Source organism: Phascolarctos cinereus, unplaced genomic scaffold (genome assembly GCF_003287225.1).
Source record: "Phascolarctos cinereus isolate Bilbo 61053 unplaced genomic scaffold, phaCin_HiC Scaffold_4;HRSCAF=312, whole genome shotgun sequence".
NCBI classification, from domain to species: Eukaryota; Metazoa; Chordata; class Mammalia; order Diprotodontia; family Phascolarctidae; genus Phascolarctos; species Phascolarctos cinereus.
In genome coordinates, this window is record NW_027555847.1 from 632238625 (window position 1) to 632264707 (window position 26083).

General features: G+C 35.5%; 1 protein-coding gene across 1 annotated transcript in view; it reads right to left on the reverse strand.

Annotated features, from left to right (window-relative positions):
* ADCY8 (adenylate cyclase 8) overlaps nt 1-26083 on the reverse strand; it is a 361487-nt gene that overhangs the window by 284096 nt on the left and 51308 nt on the right. Inside the window, 2 exon segments of the mRNA XM_020997906.2 lie at nt 9469-9518; nt 9521-9617. Coding sequence (XP_020853565.1) covers nt 9469-9518; nt 9521-9617 — 147 coding nt within the window.

A 26083-nucleotide genomic window follows, 5' to 3' on the forward strand; every position in this document is an offset into this window, starting at 1 on the left:
AAAGTGGATCACCACATGATGAATGTTTTGGCCATGAAAGCCCATTCGATAAAAGTGCAAAATGGCCTGCAGTCCTTTGTGGATCTCTTCTGATTCTGCAGTGAAGGTGATAGAGTAGTAGAGAAGGGAAGTGACAATGTGAGGAATCACAAAGCTTTCAGAATATCTATGAACATTAATTTGACTGTTAATACTATAAATGTCATCATCATATCTACTGATCAATGACTGGAGTTTGGTGTTCCAAAAAAGTTGAAACATCCATATTTGACAGGTTCCTCTAAACAAAGAAATAAAAAGTTGTAATAAAAATGGAAAGATGGATCACAAGTTCCCATCAGAGAAATAAATAAAGGAGTTTATTGTTTTTATTTTATTTTGTGTCCAAGGATAACAAGAAGGATTATTTCATGGGTATAGTGGGTTTTGGCCATGTCTTGATGCAAACCCAACTAAGATCTGATTCCTACACATAGATCTAGAATGTGAAAGTAGCCCAAGGTAGTGGTTATAGACAGACAATAAATAGATGTGAAATGGAACAAGTCTTACAGTGGAATAATCTCATATCTCTAACATAATAAAAGTCACCAAAGTGTACTTTTAATTTTTCAATGCTCATTAGACTATCTGAAGAAGTATTAAAGGCACTCAAGAAAAGTATGTAAGGAAGAGTTAATTCTAAACCACCAAATGTGGAGAGAAGAAAGCCATACTGAAATACAATTTTAAAGGTCCCCGTGACTGATTTTTCAAGACGTTTCAAAGAGAAGATTCCAAAAAGAAAGGAAAAGATACTATATAATATTATTAGCGAAAGAGGCGATGAAAAAGACTTTGGGAACTACTGATCTATGCACTTGCTTCCTCATCTCTGTAAAATCTATTTGAAAATGATTATACACATATCAAGGGTATTCTTGAAGAAAATACCAGAAGGAAATAGTGTTTGTCACAACTTCATAGAAACAATTGATTCAGATATATAAAGAATTCAAAACCCAACTGTGCTTATTATTTGTTAATTTGAAACAAATCAACTTAGGACAAGACACAACATTAAATCATTTCCATTGTTTTGTTCAATATTTTTATTTTTACTCAAAACATTTCAAATGTACTTGTGGGAAGTTCCAAAAAGATATTTTAACCATTTTCCTATGTTAATGTTCAGGTAAAAGTTGATATGTTGCAAATGTGTAATATCTTAATATATTTTATGCTTTTGCATCTACTATGAGGTATTTTTGTATATCATTAATAAATTAGTCTTTCTTTTGCATACTGCAAGCTTTTCTTGGTCTCAGAATCCCAGTAGTTTCAGAGACATTGTGATGAGTAGAGATGTAAATCATATGGAAGTGAGAACTGGACTAAATTATGAAACTTTCATAAATTTAAAATACTGCATAAGATTATTAAAATTATTACAAAATATAATATTTTCCTTTAAAAAGTTAATAGAACCAATTTTTTGTATTTAACAGTAAACATTTTTAGAACTGAGAAAGGTTTTTGTTGACATATGGGAGCAGTGTGGTAAATGTTTGAATGATGCTTCAGTAACCATTTTGGACGGATGGTTACTGAAAGCTGAGTTACAGAAAGGTAGAATTTGGAGAAGAGAAGTTTATTCTTACATTATTATAAACTCCCCAAATTACTTTCTCAATTCATCTTTGACTTGCTACAATGATCCAATCAAATCACTGCTTTGGAAGGGCCATCAGTAATAACAAAAAGAAGAAAGTTTTTCCTGAACAGAGTAGACCTCACAGGACCAGTTTGGTACAAAGGGACTCAAGGCATATAGAGAATCAGATTTTGAAGTACAATTAGGTCCTGATTAGTGCGAAAGATTTATCTCATTAAGGGTTCATATTACTTTAATTCGCACTACATATTTCCATTGGTCTGGAACCAGTTACTACATTTTACATAATTATAACTTAGAAAAGTGTGGATGTGAATACATGTGGAGATCATTATTCACACTAATTAGGTCCTAACTCTGCATCTGGACCTGTCATAGGTGAATCACTACAATGCTGCTGGAGTGTCAATGATAAGGATGGAGACTATTAAGATCCTTGAAAGGGGCAGCTAGGTGGCACAGTGAATAGAGCTTTGGCCTTGCAGTTCAGGGGGACCTGAGTTCAAATCCAACCTCAGACACTTCACACTTACTAGCTGTATGACCTTTGTCAAGTCATTTAACCCTGATTGCTTCGCCAAAAAGCAAAAAGAAAGATCCTTGCGAGATCCTCCAAGCTAAGTCTCTGTAGAATGGCCAGCACTATGGTCTCATTCAACAAGGCAGTCACTGAGACAGCCAGGTGGGACATAATGGCACAGAAGATGCCCACTATATATAGTTCATCACAAAAGTGATATTCAGCCACTCTGTGTGGTTGCAGTGACTGCGCAGCTTAAGCAGAATATAGAATGCCTCAAGCATCTACTTAAAATATGCAAACTTCATAATAGTAAAGATAAGGGATCTCTCATAAAGTCTCTTCTCCAATAAGCTGTCTCTCATGTATATCTTAAGATCACACAGAATTTCTTGATATTTACAAATATATGTAACTTCAAGCATCTTCAGACAGCATCACATGCAGTAAGAAAGCCTTGGTCTTGGAATAAGAAATGACTTGAATTTGAGCCCTTGCATGCTTACTCGCTGTGTGACCAAGAGTAACTTACTTAGCCTCATTGAGCATCAATTTCCTCATTTGCAAAACAATAACTGTAGTACCCATCTCATAGGGTTCTTGTGAAGCTCAAATGAGGTAACTACGGTAAGGTCCTTTGTAAATTTTAAAGTATTATGGAAATGACACTTTTTATCATTAACATAAAATAGGGAGACAAATGCTACGGAAAATATTTTGCATTCAATCCAGGTGGAAGAGGGATTCCCAGATGGATGTGAGGTTCTCTAAATGTTCCTGTTTGTGTATGATATTGCATGGATTTTTATTATGTTTCTTTTTTTTTCTTTTTTGGTGAGACAATCAGGGTTAAGTGACTTGCCCAGGGTCACGTAGCTAGTAAGTATCAAGTGTCTGAGGCTGGATTTGAACTCAGGTCCTCCTGACTCCAAGGCCAGAGCTCTATCCACTGCACCACCTAGCTGCCCCAATTATGTTCCTTTTACTCTCCCTTTTCTTTACTCTCTTAAAACTTTTAAAACAGAAACGATCCCCTTAAACCTCCCCTTCCTCCATTTATCTTATTTAATTAACACTATCAACCCTTTGAAGACAGTGATGTTCTGAAGGGATACTTGTTTCTTCTTCCTTCTATTGTAAATTTCATCATATATCCCTTCTGGTTGTTCAAATTAATTTACCTTTTTAGGTTTCTTTTCAGTTTTTGTGCTTGTGTTTCAAATTTCCTTCTCAGTTCTGGTCTTTTAATCAGGAATATCTATTACATCAAAGATTAATCCCCCTGGTAGGATTATACTCAGCTTTTCAAAGTCAATTATTCTTGCTTGTAAACTTATATCATCCGATTTGGGGAATATCATAATTTATGATTTCTTCTCATCTCTAGTAGAAGTTGCCACATTTTATGTGATCATAACTGCTGTTGCTTGATGCTTGAATTCTTTCTGCCTGCTTGTAGTATGTTTCTTTGGTCTGGAAGCTCTTGATCTTGACTGACATTCCTGGGAGTTGTCCTTTTAGGATTTCTTTCAGGAGTTTATCAGTGGATTTTTAAAAAAATCTTCACTTTGCCCCCTGGTTCTAATCAGTTTGGACTTGTGAGTCTTGTATGATCCTTCTCCTCCTCCTCCTCCTCCTCCTCCTTCACAGTTTTAAGAGAATATAATACTTTTCAAATTCTTTCCCTTTGAACTGTATTCCACTAAGTTGTTTTTTGATAGCAAATACCTTACCTTTTATTCTATTTTTCAAACTTTTAATTTTGTCCTCATATTTCTTTTTGTTTCTTTTGAAGTAATTTCTGTTTAGTCTATTTTAATTTTCAGAGAGTTTATTACTTGAGTAAAGTTTACCATTTTCTGCTGTAAGATATTCTTTATACCAAAGATTTATTTCACTTTTTAAAAGTCTCTTCCTTAGTTTCTTCTAGTATTTGTATAGTCCTTGTGGGCAATCCATTTTGGGTTTTATTCCTTTAGACTTCTTGTAATTGTAGTTGGATTTTTGCTTCTCTCTAGATCTATAGTAATTGTCTATAATTGTCTACAGAAGTTAAGTGTCTTCTTCTATTTATACATATATTTAACCTTTGTTCCTGAACTGGAGCTTTATGGCAAGGCCAGACTGCACTTTCTGCTGTATTTTTTGGGGATTTGTCTCTGATTTATCCTAGACCTGTGTCACCTGAGTTCCTGTGCTAAATTCTATCTTGCATTTAAAAGTTCTTCTAGGTTTTAGACTCTCCTAGATCTTTGAAGTTCAGAGCTCTATACTTTTGGAGCCCTCCATGACATCTCAAGAGACAGTGAAAAGGACTTTAGAGCCCCAGGACCTAAGATGTCCCAATCTGAGCACTATTGTACCCTTACTGTTCATGGCTTCTGATAGGGGTTTCTGAAGTGAGTGCTCTGGGTAACTGAACACTAGCATTTTTCTGTGGGATCTCTTGATTCATTCTTTTTGCAACAATAGGTGACTAGATTCTTGAGGGGCTTCTGTCTTGTTTGCCTGAACTGAAACTAGCTTTTGTGATAGGTTCTCTTCCATACTGGTTGTAGCTTTAAGGCTCAGTTAGGGGGAAGTATGGGGGTAGATTAATTCACTAATTGTAATTTCTCATTGGATTTTTAAAATTATATTTTCATCTGATGGTATTATTTAGAATTTTGCTGTATTAGGTGTGGAAGTTGGGCTGCCTGCCTCTGTTCAAGTAGCCATATTGACCTGAAATATTATCCATTAAATATTAAAAGCTTCTGAGGAAGCCTACAGCATGCTGAATAGATTCTTTATGAAATATTAATGGAAACATATTGACAAGAATATTACATTACGAAAAGCCATGAATGGGTTGCAATCTGCACTGTCAGCCAGTTAATTAACATTTATTAAGCACCTAGTATTTGCCAGGAGCTGTGAGTGGTGGAGATGCAAACAGCAAAGGAATACAGCCTGGTGGAAAAGTTCTCCACTTTATCCTCCATTTGGAGAAGTCTCCAATGCAGAGGGTCCTGATGAAGTGGAAATGGCAAGGCAGATTTGATCTTTTTAAAAAATATTTTTTCCAATTACATGTAAAATAATTTTTAACATTCATTTCTGAAAATTTGAGTTCCAAATTCTCTTCCCCCCTTACTCCCCTCCCCCCTCATTGTGGAGGCATGGAAATTGATATAGGTTTTACATGTGTAGTCATGAAAAAACATATTTCCCTATTAGTCATGTTGGGAAAAGAGCACAGACCAAAAAAAAAAAAGAGTTGATGAAAAATAAATAAAAAATGCTTCAATTTGCATGCAAACTCAAGTTCTTTCTCTGGAGGTAGGTAACATTTTTCATCAAAAGTTCTTTGGAATTGTCTTAGATCACTGTATTGCTGAGAACAGCTGAAACATTCACAGTTGATAATCGTAGAATATTCATGTTACTTTGTACAGCATTCTTCTGGTTATGCTTCCTTCACTTTTTTATTTCATGTAAGTCTTTCTAGGTTTTTCTGAAAGCATCCTTCTTATGATTTCTTATAGCACAATAGTATTTCATCCAGGTATCTAGGTGGTATGTAGAAAACGCTGGACTTGGAATCAGGAAGACTCAACTTCATGAGTTCAAATCCAGCCTTGACATGTACTAGCTATATGACACTGGGCAAGTCACTTAACCCTGTTGTCCTCAGTTCCTCCTCTGCAAAATGAGCTAGAGAAGGAAATGGCAAACCAGTCCAGTATCTGGTCCAGTATCTTTGGCAAGAAAACCTGAAAACGGGTTATGTAGAATCAGGCACAATTGAACAACAACAATTCCATCACAATCATTTACTACAACTTGTTTAGCCATTCCTTAGTTGATGGGCATCCCTTTAATTTAAAATTCTTTGCCACCACAAAAAGAGCAGCTATAAATATTTTTATACATAAAGGTCATTTCCCTTTTTCTTTAATCTCTTTAAAATATAGGCCTAGCAGTGGTATTACTGGGCCAAAAGGAACGCATGATTTTATAGCCATTTGGGCATAGTTCCAGAATACTCTCTAGAATGGTTGGATCTGTTCACAACTCCACCAAACAACACATGCGTGTCCCAATTTCTCTACACCCTGCCAACACTTGTTATTTTCCTTTTTCTGTCATGTTAGCCAATCTGATAGGTATGAACCTCCGAGTTGTTTGAATTTGCATTTCTCTCATTAAAAATGATTTAGAAGGGCTGATTTGATCTTGCAGTATGACAAGGTTCCCATGGGCCTGATGGAAAAGTAAAAAGGAGTAGGAAATGAAGAGAAACTGATGGACAGAGTATCACTTTATGAGAACATAGATACATTGAACTATTAAGGTACATGATCAAGTTTAGCAGAAGTAGGAATGTTGAATTTAACTGTTTAGTAAACTGGAGAGCCAAAGTAAACCTCTGAATGGCCTAGATTCAAATCCTGCCTCTAACACAAACTAGTTAATGGTCATAAACAAGTCTTTAAACCTTCAGTGTACCAAGGCACTCTGCAAACTCTAAATTGTAAGTGATTTGCTGGCCTGCATTATTAGAAGTTTTGATAGTGAGAGGTCCATGTACTAATAAAATAAAAGATGTAAACCTGTAAAAAAAAAGTTATAGATAACCCTACTCAAATTTGTTCCATCAACATGGAGATCATCATGGATTGTAAATGGCTATTTTCAAGCAAAACCCAAGTTCTCACAGGCCCCACATCAAGCTGTAAAAACACTGATTATGTGACACGATAAATTTTCTCCTTGCCATCTCATTTGAAGAAAAGGCTACCCAAATTCAGAAAGGCTCATCATCATAGGACTGGACACCAGAAGATGTATATGTATCTGTATCTGTATCTGTATCTGTATGTGTATGTGTATGTGTATGTGTATGTGTGTGTGTGTGTGTGTATGTGTATGTGTATGTGTATGTGTATGTGTATGTGTATGTGTATGTGTATGTGTATGTGTATGTGTATGTATATGTGTATGTGTATGTGTATGTGTGTGTGTGTATGTGTATGTGTATGTGTATGTGTATGTGTATGTGTATGTGTATGTGTATGTGTATGTGTATGTGTATCTGTATATGTATATGTATACATATACCTATATCTATATACATACATAAATATACATATATACTACATATTTACATATATACATACATATACATATATACACACATACATATATGTATTTTTTTCCAGCCTTAGTACCTAATGAAAACCACAGGATCATAGTAACACTGCAAGGGATTTCAGAGACCACTTAGTTCAATTTTCTCATTTTTGCTAATGAGGTAACTGAGACCCAAGGAGGTTGAGAAACTTGACCAAGGTCACACAGGTAGTCATCATCAAAGGTGGGAACTGAAACCTACTTCTTTGATTCTAAAGCCAGTTCTCTTTCCATCGTTCAAACTGCCTCCCATCTGCAGCATGAATGGAAGAAGCAATCACACTAGGGAAGTAATATATCCTTGAAGTGTTGAAATATTCATAGGTAAGCCACATAACTAAATATAAGAAGTGTGATTATAATATAATAGGATTGATGCCATTTCTTATACTCTCTGGCCATCAGTTTTATCAAAGGGTTAGATTAAAGGATCTTTAAGTCCAGGTTCAAAATTGAATGACTGTAATTTTTGAACATTGAAATTAATAATAATAGTAACAATAATAAGCCAGCATTTATGTAGTACTTTGAGGTTTGTAAAGTGCTTTATAAATAAAATCTCATTTTATCCTCCCAACAACTCTGGGAGGTAAATGCTATTATCCATATTTTACAGATAAGTAAACTGAGGAAGTCAGAGGTTAAATGACTTGCTGAATATCACACAGTTAGTAAATGTCTGAAACCAACTTGAATTCAGATATTCCTGATTTTCAGGTTCCAACACCTTTAGTTGCTTAGAACTGACCTTCTTCCATCTTCCCCTTTAATATTCTTATTCTGATTTTATTTCCGTTGCTCAAAAGCTTTTAGTGGCTCCTCTTTGGGAACTGCCTTTGCAACCTGTGGCAAATATTTATCATGTGGGGATGGAACTGATTTTTAGAAATAGCCAAATTGGTGTGTTTATGTTTTCTTTTTGTGTGTGTGTGTTTATGTTTTCAATTAAAAAGATTAGTGCTACTATAATGTAAAGTAATATCTACTTTGTCATTTGGTCTCATATGCTAGCCCTGAATATAATCATAAAACAGGAGCTTCAGAAATATTTTCAAGGAGGTAACATTGTGGTGGGAAGGATACTTTTTTCTGTATGGATATTTTTTTTTTTACAAAATCAATCTTATTATTTTACAATCCTATCTTTTGAAGAAAAGAAAGGTCATCAACTAAAAAATTCCTGATGAGGTAGGCCAGACCTTGAGTGAAAGACTTGGGCTTGTGCAACAGAGACACCATTTAGTCAGTAACGAACTGTAACGAATCCAATATTTTTCCTGTCACTCACAAAACAATATTTCTCCAATCAAGGATGGAAAGTCATCTCCCCTGAATGTCAGAACGGGCTTGTGGGGCCCAAATGTGTGCCCAAGGGCTTAGTGACCTTTCACAGCCCTCAGCTTCCACTTTAGAGCAACTTTGACATGATATAGGGGATCAATTGCTGGTTCGTAGTCCCTTAGAAGGTAAGTAGTAAGATCAGGAATATATATACCTTGCATTTTCAACACAATGAGAGACCATAACTTCTCTCATCAAAATACAATCACTACATCTTATTTTTACAAATAAAGAAGCACAAGTCAGTGGAATAAGTATTGTTCTAGAAAGTCAAAGGCTTACGATCTAATCCTAGTCTTGCCCTAACTTTATTCCATTAGACAAGTTTTTTTCAGCTCTCTGGATCTCCTTTACATATCTAACATTCTTTGTTCTAAGGGCCCTTCCATCCCTGACATTCCATGTTCTAAAGTTACTTCCATCTCTAATTCTGTTACTCAGTAATATGAACCTTTAGTAAAGCATAAAAGGCAACAGAGAATAAAACTTGTCAGCTAAAATTAATTAACAATAGCTCTATTTAAAAATATGCAATCATATTCATTTCTTCATTCATTCAACTTTTATTATAGTTCCTAAGCTTAAGGAGTTTACATTCCATCAGAAAAGGTGGGGTTGGGGGTGGGAATGGGTGGTGCGGAGAATCTTGTAACAAAAGGAAACTTTGGAATTGATTACTGAAGCTTGAGTTGGTTTTCAAAGGAAGCTGGGGAAAACATCATAGAACAGAAGTAAAAACAATACAGTAATTTTAATATATGCTTTTCCCATTTGGTACCTGTCTTTGATTCTCCGTTTCTAGCCTCAACCTTGCTTCCACACATCTCGAGTTTCCAGGAAAGCTTGACGTTGGGCTCTGTCTGACAGGTAGCTAATGAAGATTCCTGCTGTGTTCATGCACATGAACAAAACCGCCTGAGCCACTATCTGAAATAGAGGAGTAAACATGCCCTTGGTCAGATGTTTTAATTAATATTTACTTGAGAGATTGAGAGAGAGAGAGAGAGAGAGAGAGAGAGAGAGAGAGAGAGAGAGAGAGAGATTGGATTCCTTAAAGAGATTTAATGCAGTGACCCAGTGCTAAGAAACCTTTTAATATAGCTATGAAAATAAAACTGGCCCGCTCTCAGGATGGGAACCTGTGAAGAAATTTAATTTGCTCTCTCTTCATTTGAGACCAATGATTTGTCTCAGGCCAATACTTAGGCTTGGATCAGTGATATTCAGTATTACTACTCTAAAGCTATGAATGGCTCATTTGTATGTAACCTACTTTTTTTTTCAAGACCTATGGTTTCTGTATTTGAATATTATATTGTACAGTACTTCATAGGGCCCAGAGTAGCTATGGACACATTTGGGAAACTACAATTGGAAACACGACCCCAGATTAGGCATGTGCTGGAGTCAACTTTCATTGGCTTGTAAGAGTTCATTGTTAAATTTTCAGTGTGACTATTTACACCTCCAAAATCAGTAAACACCACAAACTAGGTACTAATTTATAATTTTATTGGGTTTCCTAGACTTAAATTGATGAATAAAATGTTAATAATCCAGGTTCAACTTAAAATTCTGTTATGTGTATATGTATGTCTAAGTATATCTACACACATAAATATAATAGTAAATATGCATATGTATGTATACGTTTTTTCCCAGAAATCCAGTTGTTAAACATTTACCAGTACACCTCCATTCCAGAGTCCCATAGTTGTTAGTAAGATTCAAGATGATTGTCTCTTCTTATCTTTCAGAACACATTAACCATAATAACAGTAGCAGCAACAGCAGCAGCAGGTGGTGGTGGTGGTGGTAGGTATAATAATAATAATAAGACACACACTTGGTCCTTTAAATTTTAAAGGATTTTGCATACATTGTTAGATTTGTGAGCCAATAAGCTCATAAGTCAAGTGCTATAGATATTTTTAACTTCATTTTACAAATAAAGAAACAAAAGTTTGGAGAGGTTAGTTAGAGAATTTGCCTATTTACATAGCAAGTAAGTGTCAGAAGCTTATACAGAGCTTCCCTTTTTGCTTTTCATCTCTTCTTCAATCTTTCTTGCTCTATTCCTAGTTTGGATCATTAGATGCAAAAATCAGTCTGATGATGATAATAATAATAATAGTTTGCATTTATATATCACATTCTATGTGTCAGAGTCTATGCCAAGCACTTAACAAATATTATTTGATTTGATCCTCACAACAACCTTGGCAGGTAGGTGCTATTGTTAGCATCCCTATTTTACGGGTGAGGAAACTAAGGCAAAAAGAGGTTAAGTGACTTGCCCAGGGTCACACACCTAGTAATCGTCTGAGGTAGAATTTGAACTTGGGTCTTCCTGACTTCATGCTCATACTCTATCTATGATGCCATTTAGCTGACTCTTTCTGGCTAGTCTGCTTACTCATAGCTTACTGCCTATTCACTCCTGACTAGATTTCCAGACATAATAAAAGCTATCATTTCTATGGTTCTTTAAGTTTCACAAATCACTTTCTTCAGCAATAACCCTCGGAGCTAGGAAGTGAAAGTATTGTTATATCCATTTTATAGAGGAGAAAATGGAGGCTTTCAGAAGTAAAATGACGGGTTCCCAGTCACACAGCAATTTAATGGCAGAACCAAGAATAGAACTCAGTTCCTCAGGCTCCCACAGAAGGGATTTTTGTGCTATGTCATGCTGTCTCCTGAGATGCTAGCCATGGCTTCCTCCTTGGACTCTGCCCCTTTCTTTTTGCCATGGTGCATCCAACCGTTGCCACTTGATTTCTAGTACTTACGTTTCCCCTTTCATTTATCAACCACTTGATCCTGATTCTATTCTTGTGGCATAATAACAGCTCACATGTCTGGCACTTTATTAGAAATGTTACGCTCTCTATTTTACAGATGAGGAAATTGCGATCTAGAGAGATTAAGTAATTTGCCCAAAGTCACACAACTGTTAAGTGTCAAGGGCAGGATTGAAACCTAAGTCTGGGCTTAACCAAGATCAAACATTCTTTCTATTATATTGCACTGCCTCTTTCAAGGTTATTTGTCAGATTCCTCACGGTTTATATTTCCTGACACCAATCTTGGACATGTGATAGGTGTTTAATATATACTGATACACTAACAGTAAATATGAAAGTTCCTTTCAGAGGCAGCTAGGTGGCACAGTGGATAGAGTGCTGGCCCTGAAGTCAGGAGGACCTGAGTTCAAATCTGGCCCCGACCAAGCACTTGACACTTACGAGCTGTGTGACCCTGGGCAGGTCACTTAACCCCAATTGCCTAAAAAAAAAAGTTCCTTTCAGTTTTTCAGATCTTGAACTATAGCAGTTCTACTCTGTGTAGTACAGTATAGGGAAAATTGTAAACACCTTGACTTGGCAGGGAATAATATAGATATAAACTATAAAATTACACCTACTTTGTGCCAGGCACTATGCTAAACACAGTTTACAAAAGAAAGGCAAAAGTTCTAGACAAATAGAAATTCCAAAATCGAAAAATGAAAGAATGTTCCAAAACACTAATAAGAGAAATTAAAATCAAGATGACATGGAGGTTTCATGATAACATCCAGTAAGCTGGCATTAATAACAAAGATCGGAAATAGTCCATGTTGGAGAGGTTGTAGAAAGGCTCATTGATTCACTGTTGCTGGAGGTGGGAATTGGTACAATCACTATGGAAAGCAATTCAGAAATATTAAAATAAAATGACTAAAATGTCCATATAATTTGATCCACAGCTTCCACTGTGTGTTACATATTTGAACAAAGTCACTGACACTATGAAGTCTTCAAATACACTAAGATTCTTTGTTCTGGTAGTACTTTTTATATTAGAAAAGAACTGGAAACAAAGTAGATGTCCATTGATTGGGTAAGAGACAAGCAAATTGCGGTAAATGAATGTAATGGAATATCACTGTGATGTAAGATATAACAAACATGATAAATACAGAGAAGCACTTGTGTGAAATGATACAAGATGAAGTAGGCAGAGTCAGGAAAGCAGTGTGCATAATAACTACAGTAGGGTAAATGGAAAGAACAATCACAAAACAATAAAAATTAAATATTGATTGTAAAATTATAAAGAATAATCTTGGCCCCAAAGAAAAAATAGGAGACCTCTTATTATTTTTGCAAGAGTAGGGGTCCACAGGTTTGAGAAATTGCACATAATGTCAAGTTTTTTTTTTAATGTGTTAATTGGTTTTCCTAATTTTTTTCTCCTTCCTTTTAAAAAAAATCAATTATAAGGAATAACTTTCTGGGAGGGGTAAGAAGAGGACTATAGAGGACATAGAAGTAATGTAAAACATAAATACAAATGAATTTTTTAAAAAAGAAATGTCCAAATTTGGCATATAAGCTTTCTCATTGACAACAGTGACAGAGTAGTTGTGGGAAAAAGTGACATGAGGAAATTAGTATTTGGTTTTTAGAATGGTCAATTTTAGGTGAAATTTGGACAATATAATGAATATACACATAAACATACACACATATGTGTGGATAGGTAAATATAGAAACAGACAGAGAATACATAAGGAATGAAGAAAAAAACTAAGAAAGAAATTTATGAATCAACCACTTGAATGGCTACTGAAACCATTCAAGCTCACTCACGAAACAAATATTGGTAAAATGCATAGCATATGTTAAACACCCTGGGATATAAAAAGGGACATAAGATAGACTCTCTAACTAAACTCAAGGAGGATTTAGGGAGTAGATTTAGGGTGAAAAGAATAGGAAATTGTAGACTGAGTCCAAGGAACTTAAGGAAGGCAAGGAAAAGAAATAAGAGAAGAACCAGAGGAGAGATCTGCTCTTAGAAAGCAAAGACTTGAAAGTATCTCATGAAGTGGAAGAAAAAAAAAGAGTCAGGGGGCAGCTAGGTGGCACAGTGGATAGAGAACTGGCCCTGAAGTCAGGAGGACCTGAGTTCAAATCCTGCCTCAGACCAAATACTTGACACTTACTAGCTGTGTGACCCTGGGCAAGTCACTTAACCCCAATTGTCTAAAAAAAAAAGTCAGTACTTCAGAAGATCTTGGTGATTTCATTGATGTAAGTACTCACTCCAATGAGGCCAAACTCAGCTCCTCCACACATTAGTAAATGGTTTCACGACTTATTGAGGTCCAAAATGTTATCACCTTCAGAAGACCCTCCTTCTGATAAGAGCCTTCTCCAAATACAGCTACACTGTTCCTTAGATGGCACACATTCCAATATTAAAGCCCACATTCAAAGCTTTTCCTGCTAGTTATGGCCTATATTAGTTAACAACTAACATTTACCCAATGTCTGAAGATTCACAAATCACTTTGCATTTATTATTTCACTTGGGACTCACAACAACCTTTTGAGGTAAGTGCTATTATTACCCACATTTTACAGAAGAGGAAACTGAGTCTGAGAAAGTTTTAGTGACTTGCTTGGGGTCACATAGCTAATAAGTATGTGACATAGGATTTGAACTCAGGTCTCTCCATCATGACATCTATCAGAGTTTAAGCAGTGCTTTTGAGAAGCTAGGGTTATCCAGATGAAACATCAGATGAGAGGCAGTGCGGTATCATGGAAGTTATTTTGGACTTAAATCTGGGAAAACTAGGTTCAGATCCTAGCTCTATGTAACCAAGAGTGAATTATTTCAGTTCTCTAAGTTTTAGTTCCTCATTTATAAAAATATGAGCAATGATATGTATGCTACCCACTTCCTACCTATGCTACCTACCTCCTAGGATTATCTTGATGAAATGACTTTGCTAATCTTAAAATGCCATGGAAGTTGTTGTTGCCAAGACATACTTATTGGTTAATTAGAAAGAGAAACTACTCCAAATCTGCCCTAGTCCACTTGGCCTCATAAGACAATAGTCCTTGTTTAGTGGGTTCCTGGTTCTCTTCCATGGTGGAGGTAAGTCAAGGAAAAGTGAGTTAGTAGAATAAAGATAGTACTAAGTAGGTAGAAGCAAGATGCTTGTCAATACACAGAGTGCAAAGGTTGAAAAAAATAAAAACAGAGATTAACCAATGTCCTTATTAAAAAGAGCCTTGTGCATTAGGTCAACAGATAGTCTCTTCTGAAGTTAGAAAACAGCATTGAAAACAGCTTAAGCTAAGCTAGTCTCCAAGGGCAAAGTCACAGGTCAATGATGGAAAAGTTAGCAGAACAGGATCAAATGGCTTGTTGCTTTCACCATTGTGCTTTCCTCAACTGATGGCTGCAAAAGGGACTCTTTTTAATGACTGGATTCATGGATAACTATAACTCCAACCTGCCCACCAACTCACAATACACATGTACACACACACATGCGCGCGCGCACACACACACACACACACACACACACACACACACACTTTCACCATGATGAGCAATAGCAGCTAATGAAAGCAGTGTTGTACAAAACTAATCATCTATCATTGAGGCAGGGCCATCGGCATCGTCTTCACATATGCTAGAGAGAAAAGTAGTAGAGTATCAAAGATGGCAGACTCTTTTGACATATTAAAAAGAAGAGAGAGAGAGAGAGAACAAGCCAGATGGAAGAAAGTTTAAGTAGACATCATTAGCTTCTGGTTATTTTTTTGGGCTCACTATTGATACTAAATAATGGGAAGAATGACAACCAGTCAGTACTAAATATTGCACGATGGACCTGTGGAAAAGGGGCTTCTATCTTTTGCTAAACACTTGCTTGGGGTATGTAAGTGCTCATTTACTTTCAGTTTTATTTCTCCATAATGACAAGCTATGAATTTTTTATTCTTTGTGTTAGAGAGAATCCCACAGTGACATAATCGAGGTTCAAAACTATCATGTACTAGGCATTTGTCCTGATCTACCAGTAAGCCTGCTCTCAGTTAAATAGGATGCTAATTTTTGAAATGGTAAGAGGTCTCTCAAAACAGAACCCTCTTCAGTATTTAGAATCATAGGATAAAAGATTTGGAAATTAAGGACACCATCTAGTCCAACCCCATTTCATTTTACAGAAAAGGAAACTGAGGTCTAGAGTAACAAAGAGGTCACAGAGCTCAGTAGCAGGCCCAGAATTATTCCAACTCCTTTGACTCCTTTGAGCTCTTTCATAGCAGTAATAACCAGCATTTATGTGGTGCTTTACGGTTTTAAATTTGCTTTATACAGATCGTCTCATTTGATCCTCATACCAAACCTGTGAAGTCGGTGATGATATTTTCCTCACTTTACAGATGAGGTAAATGAGCATTAGACACAGCAAGTCACTTACTTAAGGACACATAGCTAGTAAGTGTCTGAGACGGAATGTGAATCTAGTTTGTCCTGACTTCAAATTCCATCACAATTCACCATGCCACACAACATTACGCGAACTGACAGATCTCAGAGCAATTTCAATGCACTAAGCATTTTTTACATGCAATTCAGGACAATGAAATCCATGGCATCGTCCAATCATAAAATTTCAACCCTTGGAATGTAGTTAGGTCTGTGGTCCAGGAGTAAGAGCATCAGTCTAGCAAATCAGGGATCATACATCTGAACCTTCTAGCAGCACTTAGTTAAGTGACATCCTCCTGAAGCAACATTGATGCATTTAGAATCAAAAGACTTGGGTTTGAATTCAGACTCTGCTATTTACAACTCTGCTAAGTTACAACAATTGAGCAAGTGCCTTCTCTATTTCTGGGACTAATTTCCTCATCTTACAGATAAGGGGATGGGTCTGGATCTTCAATTTAAAGCTAGAAGGAACTTTGGAAGTCATCTAATCTAATCTCCTCATTGGAGAAAACTGGGAAGTTAGGTAGCTTTTCCAAGGTCATGCAAGAGTTCAATCCAGGTCATCTGAGTGCAAATCCAACACTCATCTGATACACTATGCTTCCTCTCTTGATCTGTCCAGCCCCAAATCCCATTATCCTACAGGAATTCAAGGACAGAAATTTTGTTCTTTGAAGGGCAAAAAAGCTGGCCTAGTTACTCCATCATTGAAGCCATTACCCTTCAAAGGACCATCAGTCAACCCTGTCAGTCCTTAGGAGAGTCTCTGCTTTGTTAACAAAGTATAAATAATGATAGATCTAATTATAAGACAATATTAAGGGGAATAAATTCATCCCCTAAGAGGAGATTCAGGACTCAGTTAATTATCTCCGCCCTCATGGATCTGTTATTGCCTTCACTTTCCCTCTAGGCTCAGTCTCATTGCTTCATGCACTAACTACCTCAATAATTTGAGTGTTTATTTTTCCCAAGTTCATCTTATTCCAGGACAGCTAGCTATTCCATTCCATAATTGTCTCATGTCTATGTAGGGAAATGGGTTATAACTCGTTTTCCTAATTTAGAATTTCAATGCCCTGTAGCTTGAGGCTAGCCAACACCCTAAATCCATTGAGTGAGTATTCAAGGGATACAAAGGTTTATCAGGCATTTAAGGATGGTGATGCTTAACTGAATCAAATTTAGAAAATAATAACTCACATTTTTATAGTACTTTAGAGATGTATACAAGTCTTCTGTATCTGAAATAGTAGAAGATAAAGTGAACAACTTAAATGGCTGTATATTTAGGGTGGGAAGGGAGAGACCAGAACTATGATTTCATTGGTATAGGGAATTCCCGGTGAAGAAATCCTCAATTCTGCTGCAGATCAGCCATTGCATTGCAATTTATATGAAAGATGGTTATTATTTATTATGTTATTTAAATATTGAAAATATTAGACTATTATGGTAGTCAAAATATAAGAATATTTTTATTTACATTGTTAGATAGCATCCTCAGACAATTAGAGGTTAAGTATAAATTAAGGTTAAATCCAAAGTCACATAGCTAGCATTTGTCAAAGGCAAGACTTGAACCCCAGTCTTGCTGACTCCCCAGCTGGCTCACTATCCTCTCTACCAGCTGCATAAATTATGGTATGTTAACTTAAGGAAGAGTATGATATTATAAAAGTAATAAATTTAAAGCATTCAATGAAATATGAAAAGACCAATATAACATGATACACAGAGGGATGCATAATAGAACTAGAATTTGCTATACTTATACAAAAAAGAAAAGCAATATGGAAAGAGGAAAAACAGAGACAAAGGTAATTAAGCTTCCAGGATCAATTTAAAAAGATTCAAAGCAAAAACATTTTCTTTTCTGGTTTGTTATTTGTTAATTTTCTGGGTTTTCCAATGTTGACGCCTAAGCAGAGACTTGGGTAAGATTTTCCCCATCATATTGCACGTTCACTTGAACATTTGCTGTTGTTGTTGTTGAGTTGTTTTTCAGTCATGTCAGACTCTTCACGATTCTATTTGGGGTTTTCTTGGCAAAGATACTGGGGTAGTTTGCCACTTCCTTCTCCAGCTCATTTTATAGATGAGAAAACAGGCAAACAGGATTAAGTGATCTGCCCAGGGTCACTATTTGAACTCAGGAGAGGAGTCTTCCTGACTCCAGCACTCTATCCATTGTGTCACCTAGATGTTGATGCTTCTTAAATATGAAATTTCTTTAAAAATAAGGGAAAATATTTACAAGGTGATTTGCTTAAGAACATTTAAGGTAATTCAAGTATCATAACTCCCAGTTTGCAGATGAGGAAACAAAGGTGGAAAGTGAAGGGATTGTCCCATATTAAATGGCTAGATATGAATAGGATTTTAACCCAGGTCTTCTGACTCAAAATCGTAAGCTCCTGAAACCATATCCCTCAACATTGAACTTTTGAAATCAGAGATCTTTAACCTTTGAGCATTAGGCTTCAAAATTTCTAAATCCTTATGTTCTTGCTTGTCCAACCCTTCAGAGTGGTTGAGATTATGAATTCCTGCAGCTGCTCCTTTCACTAGAGGAGAAAAGAAGAACACATTTCATCTACGAGGTCACCCGGTACTAGAATTACTCTCACAATGGACAAGGAAAGGGACAGGATGGCAGAAATAGTTCTATATGATTGAAAAAGGCATTTGGTGCTCTATTGAAGGCCTTTGCCCATCCTTCCTGTGCCCCTGATGCTTATGCCTTCCTTCAGAGACTACCTCCTACTTATACTGAATATCTTGAATGACATTATTTGCATATTGCCTTCCCATTAGAATGTGAGCTGCTTGAGGGTTCACATTCTAATTTTTTTTTTGCCTTTATATCCCAGCATCTGTCACAGTGCCTGGCACATAGTAGGTGCTTAATAAATGCTTAGATTTATTAATCATGATTAGAAGCAAAGTTAGAATCAAAATCTCAAGGTAGGAAGTGAATTTATCATGGAAGGAGAAAAAGGATTTATTTAGTGCCTACAATGTGTCAGGTACTGTGTTAAGTGCTATTTACAAATATGATCTCATTTGATTCTCACAACCCGGGGAGGTAGGTGTTATGATTATTCATATTTTACAATTGAGAAAACTGAGGTAAACAGAGGTCATACTGCTAGTAAGTACCTCAGGTCGGATTTGAACTCAGGTCTTCTTGACTTCAGTCCCATCGCTCTATCCAGTTAGACTTGTGAGATAATTCAAACTTTTGGGAATGATTCCTTACATTATGAGCAAATCTGTCTCTGTGGATTTTCACAATTCAGAGAAAGGAGAGATAGAACAACATGACCTAATACCTCAAAGAGAAAAAAAAAGGAAACAAGTTCAAGAAAAATGGAATTCTTTTAAGAACTGAATTCTAGGTACATATTAACAATTCATTGGAGATGGATATATACACAAATTCCACCAATATTTAAAGGACAATTAATTCCTTTGTTATATAAACTGTTTGAAAAAATAGATAAAGAAGACCTATCAAATTTTTTCTGTGAATCAAATGTAGTTTTGATACTTAAATCAGGGAGAGAAAAAAACAGAAAGAAAACTACAGACATTTCCCTAGTGAATATTGATGCAAAAATTTTAAATAAAATACTAGGAAAGAGATCATAAAAAATCATACACTGTGATTAGGTTGGATTTATATGAGGAATTCAGGGTTGGTTCAATATTAGGAAAACTATAAGCATGATTGACTGCATCAGTAACAAAGACAACAAAAATCATACGATTACATCAATAGTTGCAGAAAGTGCTTTTGACAAAATACAACATCCATTCCTATTAAAAACACCAAAAAGCACAAGAATAAATTGACCTTTTGTAAAAATAAGTAGTATCCATCTAAAACTAAGAGCAAGCCTTATGTGAAATGTGATAAGCTAGAAGCCTTCCCAATAAAACCAGATGTGAAGCAAAGATGTCCATTATTATTTAATATTGTACTAGAAATGCTAGCTATAGCAACAAGACAATAAAGAAATAGAAGGAATAAGCATAAGAAGTAAGGAAATAAAACTATAAATTTTTGCAGATGATGTGATGGTATACTTGGAGAAATGTAGGATTAGTCACCTAAAGAACTAGTTGAAACAATTAACAACTTCAGCAAAGTCACAGAATATAAACCAAGCCCATACGAGTCATCACTATTTTAATACAATATCAACAAACCCTAGAAGGAAGAAATAGTAAGAGTAATTCCACTGAAAATAACTACAGACAGTATTGGGTAGTCTACTTGCCAAGCTACACACTAGAAATACATAAATACAGTAACAACATGCCCTTTACATAAATAAAGGCAGATCTAAAGAACTGGAGAAACATCAATTGTTCTTGGGCAGGCTAAGCCAATATAATAAAAATGACAATACTACCTAAATTAGCTTACTCATTCAGTGCCATCCAATCAAACTACCAAAGAATTAGTTTAAAGAGATAGAAAATATAATGAAATTTATCTAAGGAACAAAAGGTCAAGAATATCAAAGGAATCAATGAAAAAAGAAAGAGAATGAAGGTAGTCTAGCAGTACCAGATCTCAAACAAAGCAGTAGTCATCAAAACAATTTAATATTACATAAGACATAAATCAAAGAAAAAAAGGTGATGAATGGAATAGATTAGGTAATCAATATACAGAGACAAATGAGAACAGCAGTGTAATGTTTGACTACCTTTTATATCCCAGCTATTGGGACAAGAACTCATTATTTGACAAAAACTGCTAGGAAAACTGCAGCCTGGCAGAAACTAGTCATAGACAAACATTTTACATGGTATACCAAGATAAGCTCAAAATGAGTACATGATTTAGACACAAAGAGTGATATTGAAAACAAATTAGGGAAGCATGAAAGAAATTACTTGTCAGATTTGTGGATAGGGGAAGAGTTCATTACCAAATAAGAGCTAGAAAAGTTCATGAGAGGTAAAATAGATAATTTTGATTACATAAAATCAAAAAGGTTTTATACAAAGAAAACTAACATAGTCAAAATTAGATGAAAAGCTGGAAGCTGGGAAAAATTTTGTGGTAAGTTTCTCTAATAAAGGTCTCATTTCTGAAATGTGTAGAGAACTGAGACCAATTTATAAGAATATGAGTCATCCTTCAATTGATAATGTCAAATGTATAAACAGGTAGTTTTCAGAGGAAGAAATCAAAGCTATCATTAGTCATGTAAAATAATAACTAGAGAATGTCACTAATAATCAGAGAAATGCAATTTCAAACAAATCTGAGGTACCACCTCATCTATCAGACAGGCTAAGATGACAAAAAGAAAATGATAAATGCAGGAGGGGGTGTGGGAAAACAGGTACAATAATGCACCACTGGTAGAGCTGTGAACTGATCCAACCATTGCGGACAGTTTGGAACTATGCCCAAAGGGCTATAAAATTGTGTATACCCTTTGACACGGCAATACTACTACTAGGTCTGTATCCCAAAGAGATCTAATAAAAGGAAAAAAGAAGCAAATATTACATACACACACACACACACACACACACACACACACACATACACCCCTCTTTTTGTGGTGGAAAAGAATTGAAACTAAGGGGATATGCATCCATTGTGGAGTGTCTGAATAAGTTATGGCAGATGATTGGGATGGAATACTATTGTGCTATAAAAAATGATGAAGGGGATGACTTCAGAAAAACAAAAATCTGGGAAGACTCACATGAACTGATGCAAAGTGAAGTGAGTAGAATCATGAGAAAAATCTATACAGTAACAGCAATATCATAAAGATAATCAATTGTGAAAGACTTAGATACCTCTGAACAATACAATGATGCTACCTACCTCCAGATAATTAACTGATGAACTCAGGGTGCAGATTGAGGCATATTTTCCCTTCATTCTTCTTGCTTTTTTTCTTCAGAAGATGGCTAATGTGGAAATATTTTGCATGATTTCATATATAAATAGGTTTTGCATTTCTTTCCTTATCAATGGGTGGGAGATAAGGTGGAAGGAGTGAGAGAATTTGGAACCAAAAATAAAAAATTGAATTTTATAAATAAATATTTTAAGTAAAAAAAAAGATTCTGAATAGGAAAAAAAAAGGCTGAGGTTCCTAAGGTAAACCTGAGATTCTAGGTGAAGAAAGAGAGCATTATCAAACTTAAATTTTTTATTAATGTGTACAAGAAATAGAAATCAAGACATTGATTAAGGCAAATACAAAAGAGAGTAAGGACCTATAAGAAATAATGGCAAGAAGGCTATTATGAGAGGTATCTTATAAAATATATTAGAGACACTATAAAGTTTGTTCCTTTATTCATTTGTTTACTTCTTCTTTCCTTTCTTTGGACAGAGAGATGTTAAGATGATAACAGATTGTAGAAGGAAAGCAGTATAACTCAAGTTCTACTTTGCTCCTACTTGTTTTTCTACCTATAAGAATGATCATCAAATTCTGAAGTATAAAATAAAATAAAAAATGCTTCAATCCAAGACTGCATAGGGAAATGAAATCCCAAAGGAGAAATCGAAATTTTAAGACAGTATATATTATGTTTCAATGAGTTCAAGTCAAAATGAGCGGGACAAACTACATGTTAGGTTACTTAACAGAATTTTGAGTGTGATAACTTAACTAATGATGGTGATTCTTGAGGAATGATAGGGAATATGTGAGATCCACTAAATTGTTGATGGGCAAGTTTTATTTTTAAATAAAGAGAAGGTAGATACATCAAACTATGGGCTAGTGTGTTTGGCTTCAATTCCTAGTACAATTCTAGAACACATCATTAAAGAATGTTTTGTGAAAAAGTAAAAAGAAAGGTTATCATGAAAATCCAACATATATTCATTAAAACTAATTTCATTTGATCAGGGGATTGCCATGGGTACATTAGAATTTCAGAAAAGCTTTTGGAAATTTTGCAATATCATTGTGGGCAAAATAGAAATATGAGGGATGTATGACAACAGTTATGTGGATTTAGAATAGGTTGCATGACTAGACCCAAAGAGTCTTGCTTAAGGCCAGCCTAGAGTATAGAGAGATAACAAGTACAGAGTACCAGTACTCTATTCTTGGTCCTATTTTATTCAACAATACTTTCAGCTATTTTTATGTACAGCTTTTTAAAAACAATATTTATTTTCTCTAATTATCTTTAAATTTTTAACATCCTTTTTTAGATTCTAAATTCTATCCCTCCCTTCTCTCCTCCCTCCCTGAGATGGTAAGCAGTCTGATTATAAGTTATATGTATGCAATCATGTAAAAGGTTTCCTTATTAGTAATTTCATGGAAGAAAACTCAATTTTCAGCCATTTGGATAAAGGTGTTATTGCCATGACATTTATAAAATCAGTGGATGATGTAAAGCTAAAAAAACCATAAAACTTCTAATATTTTAGATGACAGAAGCAGTAATGAAAAATATATCCATTAGAAGGAACACTGGGCTAAGACTAATAAAATGGGATGTAATAGGGATAAATAAAAGTCCATCATACATACACACTGTACATACACAGGATAGAGGAGATATGTCTAGAAAACAGTAAATGTGAAAAATATCTTCAAGTGAGCTAAAGCTCAATTAGTTGAATGTGATGTAGCCACCAAAAGAGCACTACATTAAGAGAGATACAGTGTCCAAAGTGACAGATATGATTAATCCCACTGTTCTCAATCTGGACCCCATGTGGAATAACATGAGGAGTTCTAGGTGTCATTTTTAGAAGATATATTGAGAAGCTTAAATTCATTCTTAGATTTAAGGCTGATGGGGATGGTTAAATAACTTGAAACAAGCATTCCCAAAACTCTGTTTCAGGAATTGGGAATATTGCCTAGAGAAGATAAAACTTAGAAGTGATAGGATGACTGTCAACAAATTTTTGATGCATTATTTCATGGAAGAATTTAGACTTGGTTTTCTTAACTCCAAAGAACCGCTTCCCCTGATCTTCTCAGTAAGAAATGATTTCTCCCAACTCAGACTTCAATATTACTGTGTTTACACTTCTCTTACGATCTTATGCTAACTCTATATAGAGTTATTTCTATATGTGGCATATCCCTCTCTTTTAAAGACCAACAAATAAACAAAACAAGTCTCCTCATCTTGCTGAGGCTGGAAGTGCAGTTCTTATCTAGAGATCCAATTTCACTACTCATAGTCACAGAAGCTGTGATTGGCCCTATTTTAACTTATCTGTAGGCAATCTTATTGCTACCACCTATTCCCCACTCTTGTGGGTTCATTCTATGGATGCTGGACTTAGTGCAGATACCCATCCTATCAATATAAGTCCCTGTGGCTCAGACCTCCAGAGGTCAAGTGATCAGACCCAGCCTCCCAGGAAACTGGAATTACAGTAGTGTACTTTCATGCTCAGCTATCTCTTTATTTTTTGGTCGGTTACACCCTTCCATGAGGTTTAAGTTTCACCCTAACTAATTTACTTATGTTCCCCAAATTCCACACTCTACCTCCCACTTTTGTGCCCTTTCACAGATTGTTACCCAAGCCTAAAATGTACTGCATTTCACCTCTATTTCTGAATCTTTGTCATCTTTCAAGGTGCAGATCATATGTAATTTCCTGAAAGCTTTCCTAATCTTCCTAGTTGCCAGCATCACTTCTAACTACTCTAATTAACATATTTGTAGATATGTTGCATTTGACTCAACATAAGTAGCATGTAAACTCCTTGAGGTAGGGTCATATTTTATTTTTTGTTTGTGTCCCCAGGGCTTAACATAGTGTTATGAATTCAGTTAATTCCAACAAACAAATAATGCCTACTCTGTGGAAATAACTGTACTAGGTGCTGGGGATTCAAAGACTACTAAAGATAGCTCCTGACTTCAAGGAACTTACATTCTCATAATAATGCAATTAAAAATAAAGTGGAATTACTATTGTTAAAACATTTGTAGCATACTACCCTGCTTCTTGACTCAGTTCTCAAATTAATTTTTGAGTCATCAGTATGAAAAAATATTGTTGGATTTCTTGGTTAAGGTAAAATGCTTCAGAAATGTATCATCACCATCACACCATCATCATCACCATCTTCTTCTTCATCATCATCATCATCAAACTGAAACAATGAAACTCTCTACCACGTTTTAACGGTCCTTAGTGCTCTGTGCCAAATGCCTGAGATGACAGTTTCCGAAAGACTTGTCATTTCCACAGAAGAGCTTGGCTAGATGCCGAGGCCAGATGGTAACCTTACAATGGATTGTTGCCACTGTATTTTGTTAAAATAGTGGATTTTCTTTTCCTGGAGAAATTGATCTCTTCACATCATTCACATTTCTTATTATCACTTGGCATATTTAGATTGCTTAGATTTTAGAGAGGGGAAAATAATACCAGATAAAGAAACCAAAAGAAGAAAACCATGAATAAAATACATAAAGATTATATGGGAAACAGAAATAATACAGAATGTTTAATGACTTTAACTTTTATTTATGCAATAATTTTGACTGATAAATTCAATTGTATTTATAAGTGAACATGGTAGTGAGCTACTTAGTGTTAATTGTTAATGATAATAGTAAACAAACAGGGAACGAACGATGTTACATGTCTCCAATTCTCAAAATCTTTTAGTGTTTTCCCATTGCCTGGCACTCCATGATTTCCACAATCTGGCTCCAACCTACTTTTCCAGCTTTAATTCACGCTCCCTCACAACCTTCCCCCCCCCCCCATATTCCACGCTGTGTGGTATAGTAGAAAAAACATTGAACTTGGAGGGAAAAGACCTAGTTCTTCATCCTACCTCTTATACTTACTATCTGTGTAGACTGGGGAAAGTCACCTAATTTCTCAATACCTCAATAGACTCAGCTATGAAATGAGAACATTTTGCCACTTATTTCATAGGGTTATTGTAACGAAAGTGAATGGTAAACTGTAAAGCACTATATAAATGTGGGCTACTGCCTATGGGGGCTACTGCTATCACTACTACCACCACCAGTCAGTTAGTAAGCACCTACTATGTGAGAGACACTGTGCTAAGAGATGGGCATACAAAGAAAGGCAAAAGATATCCC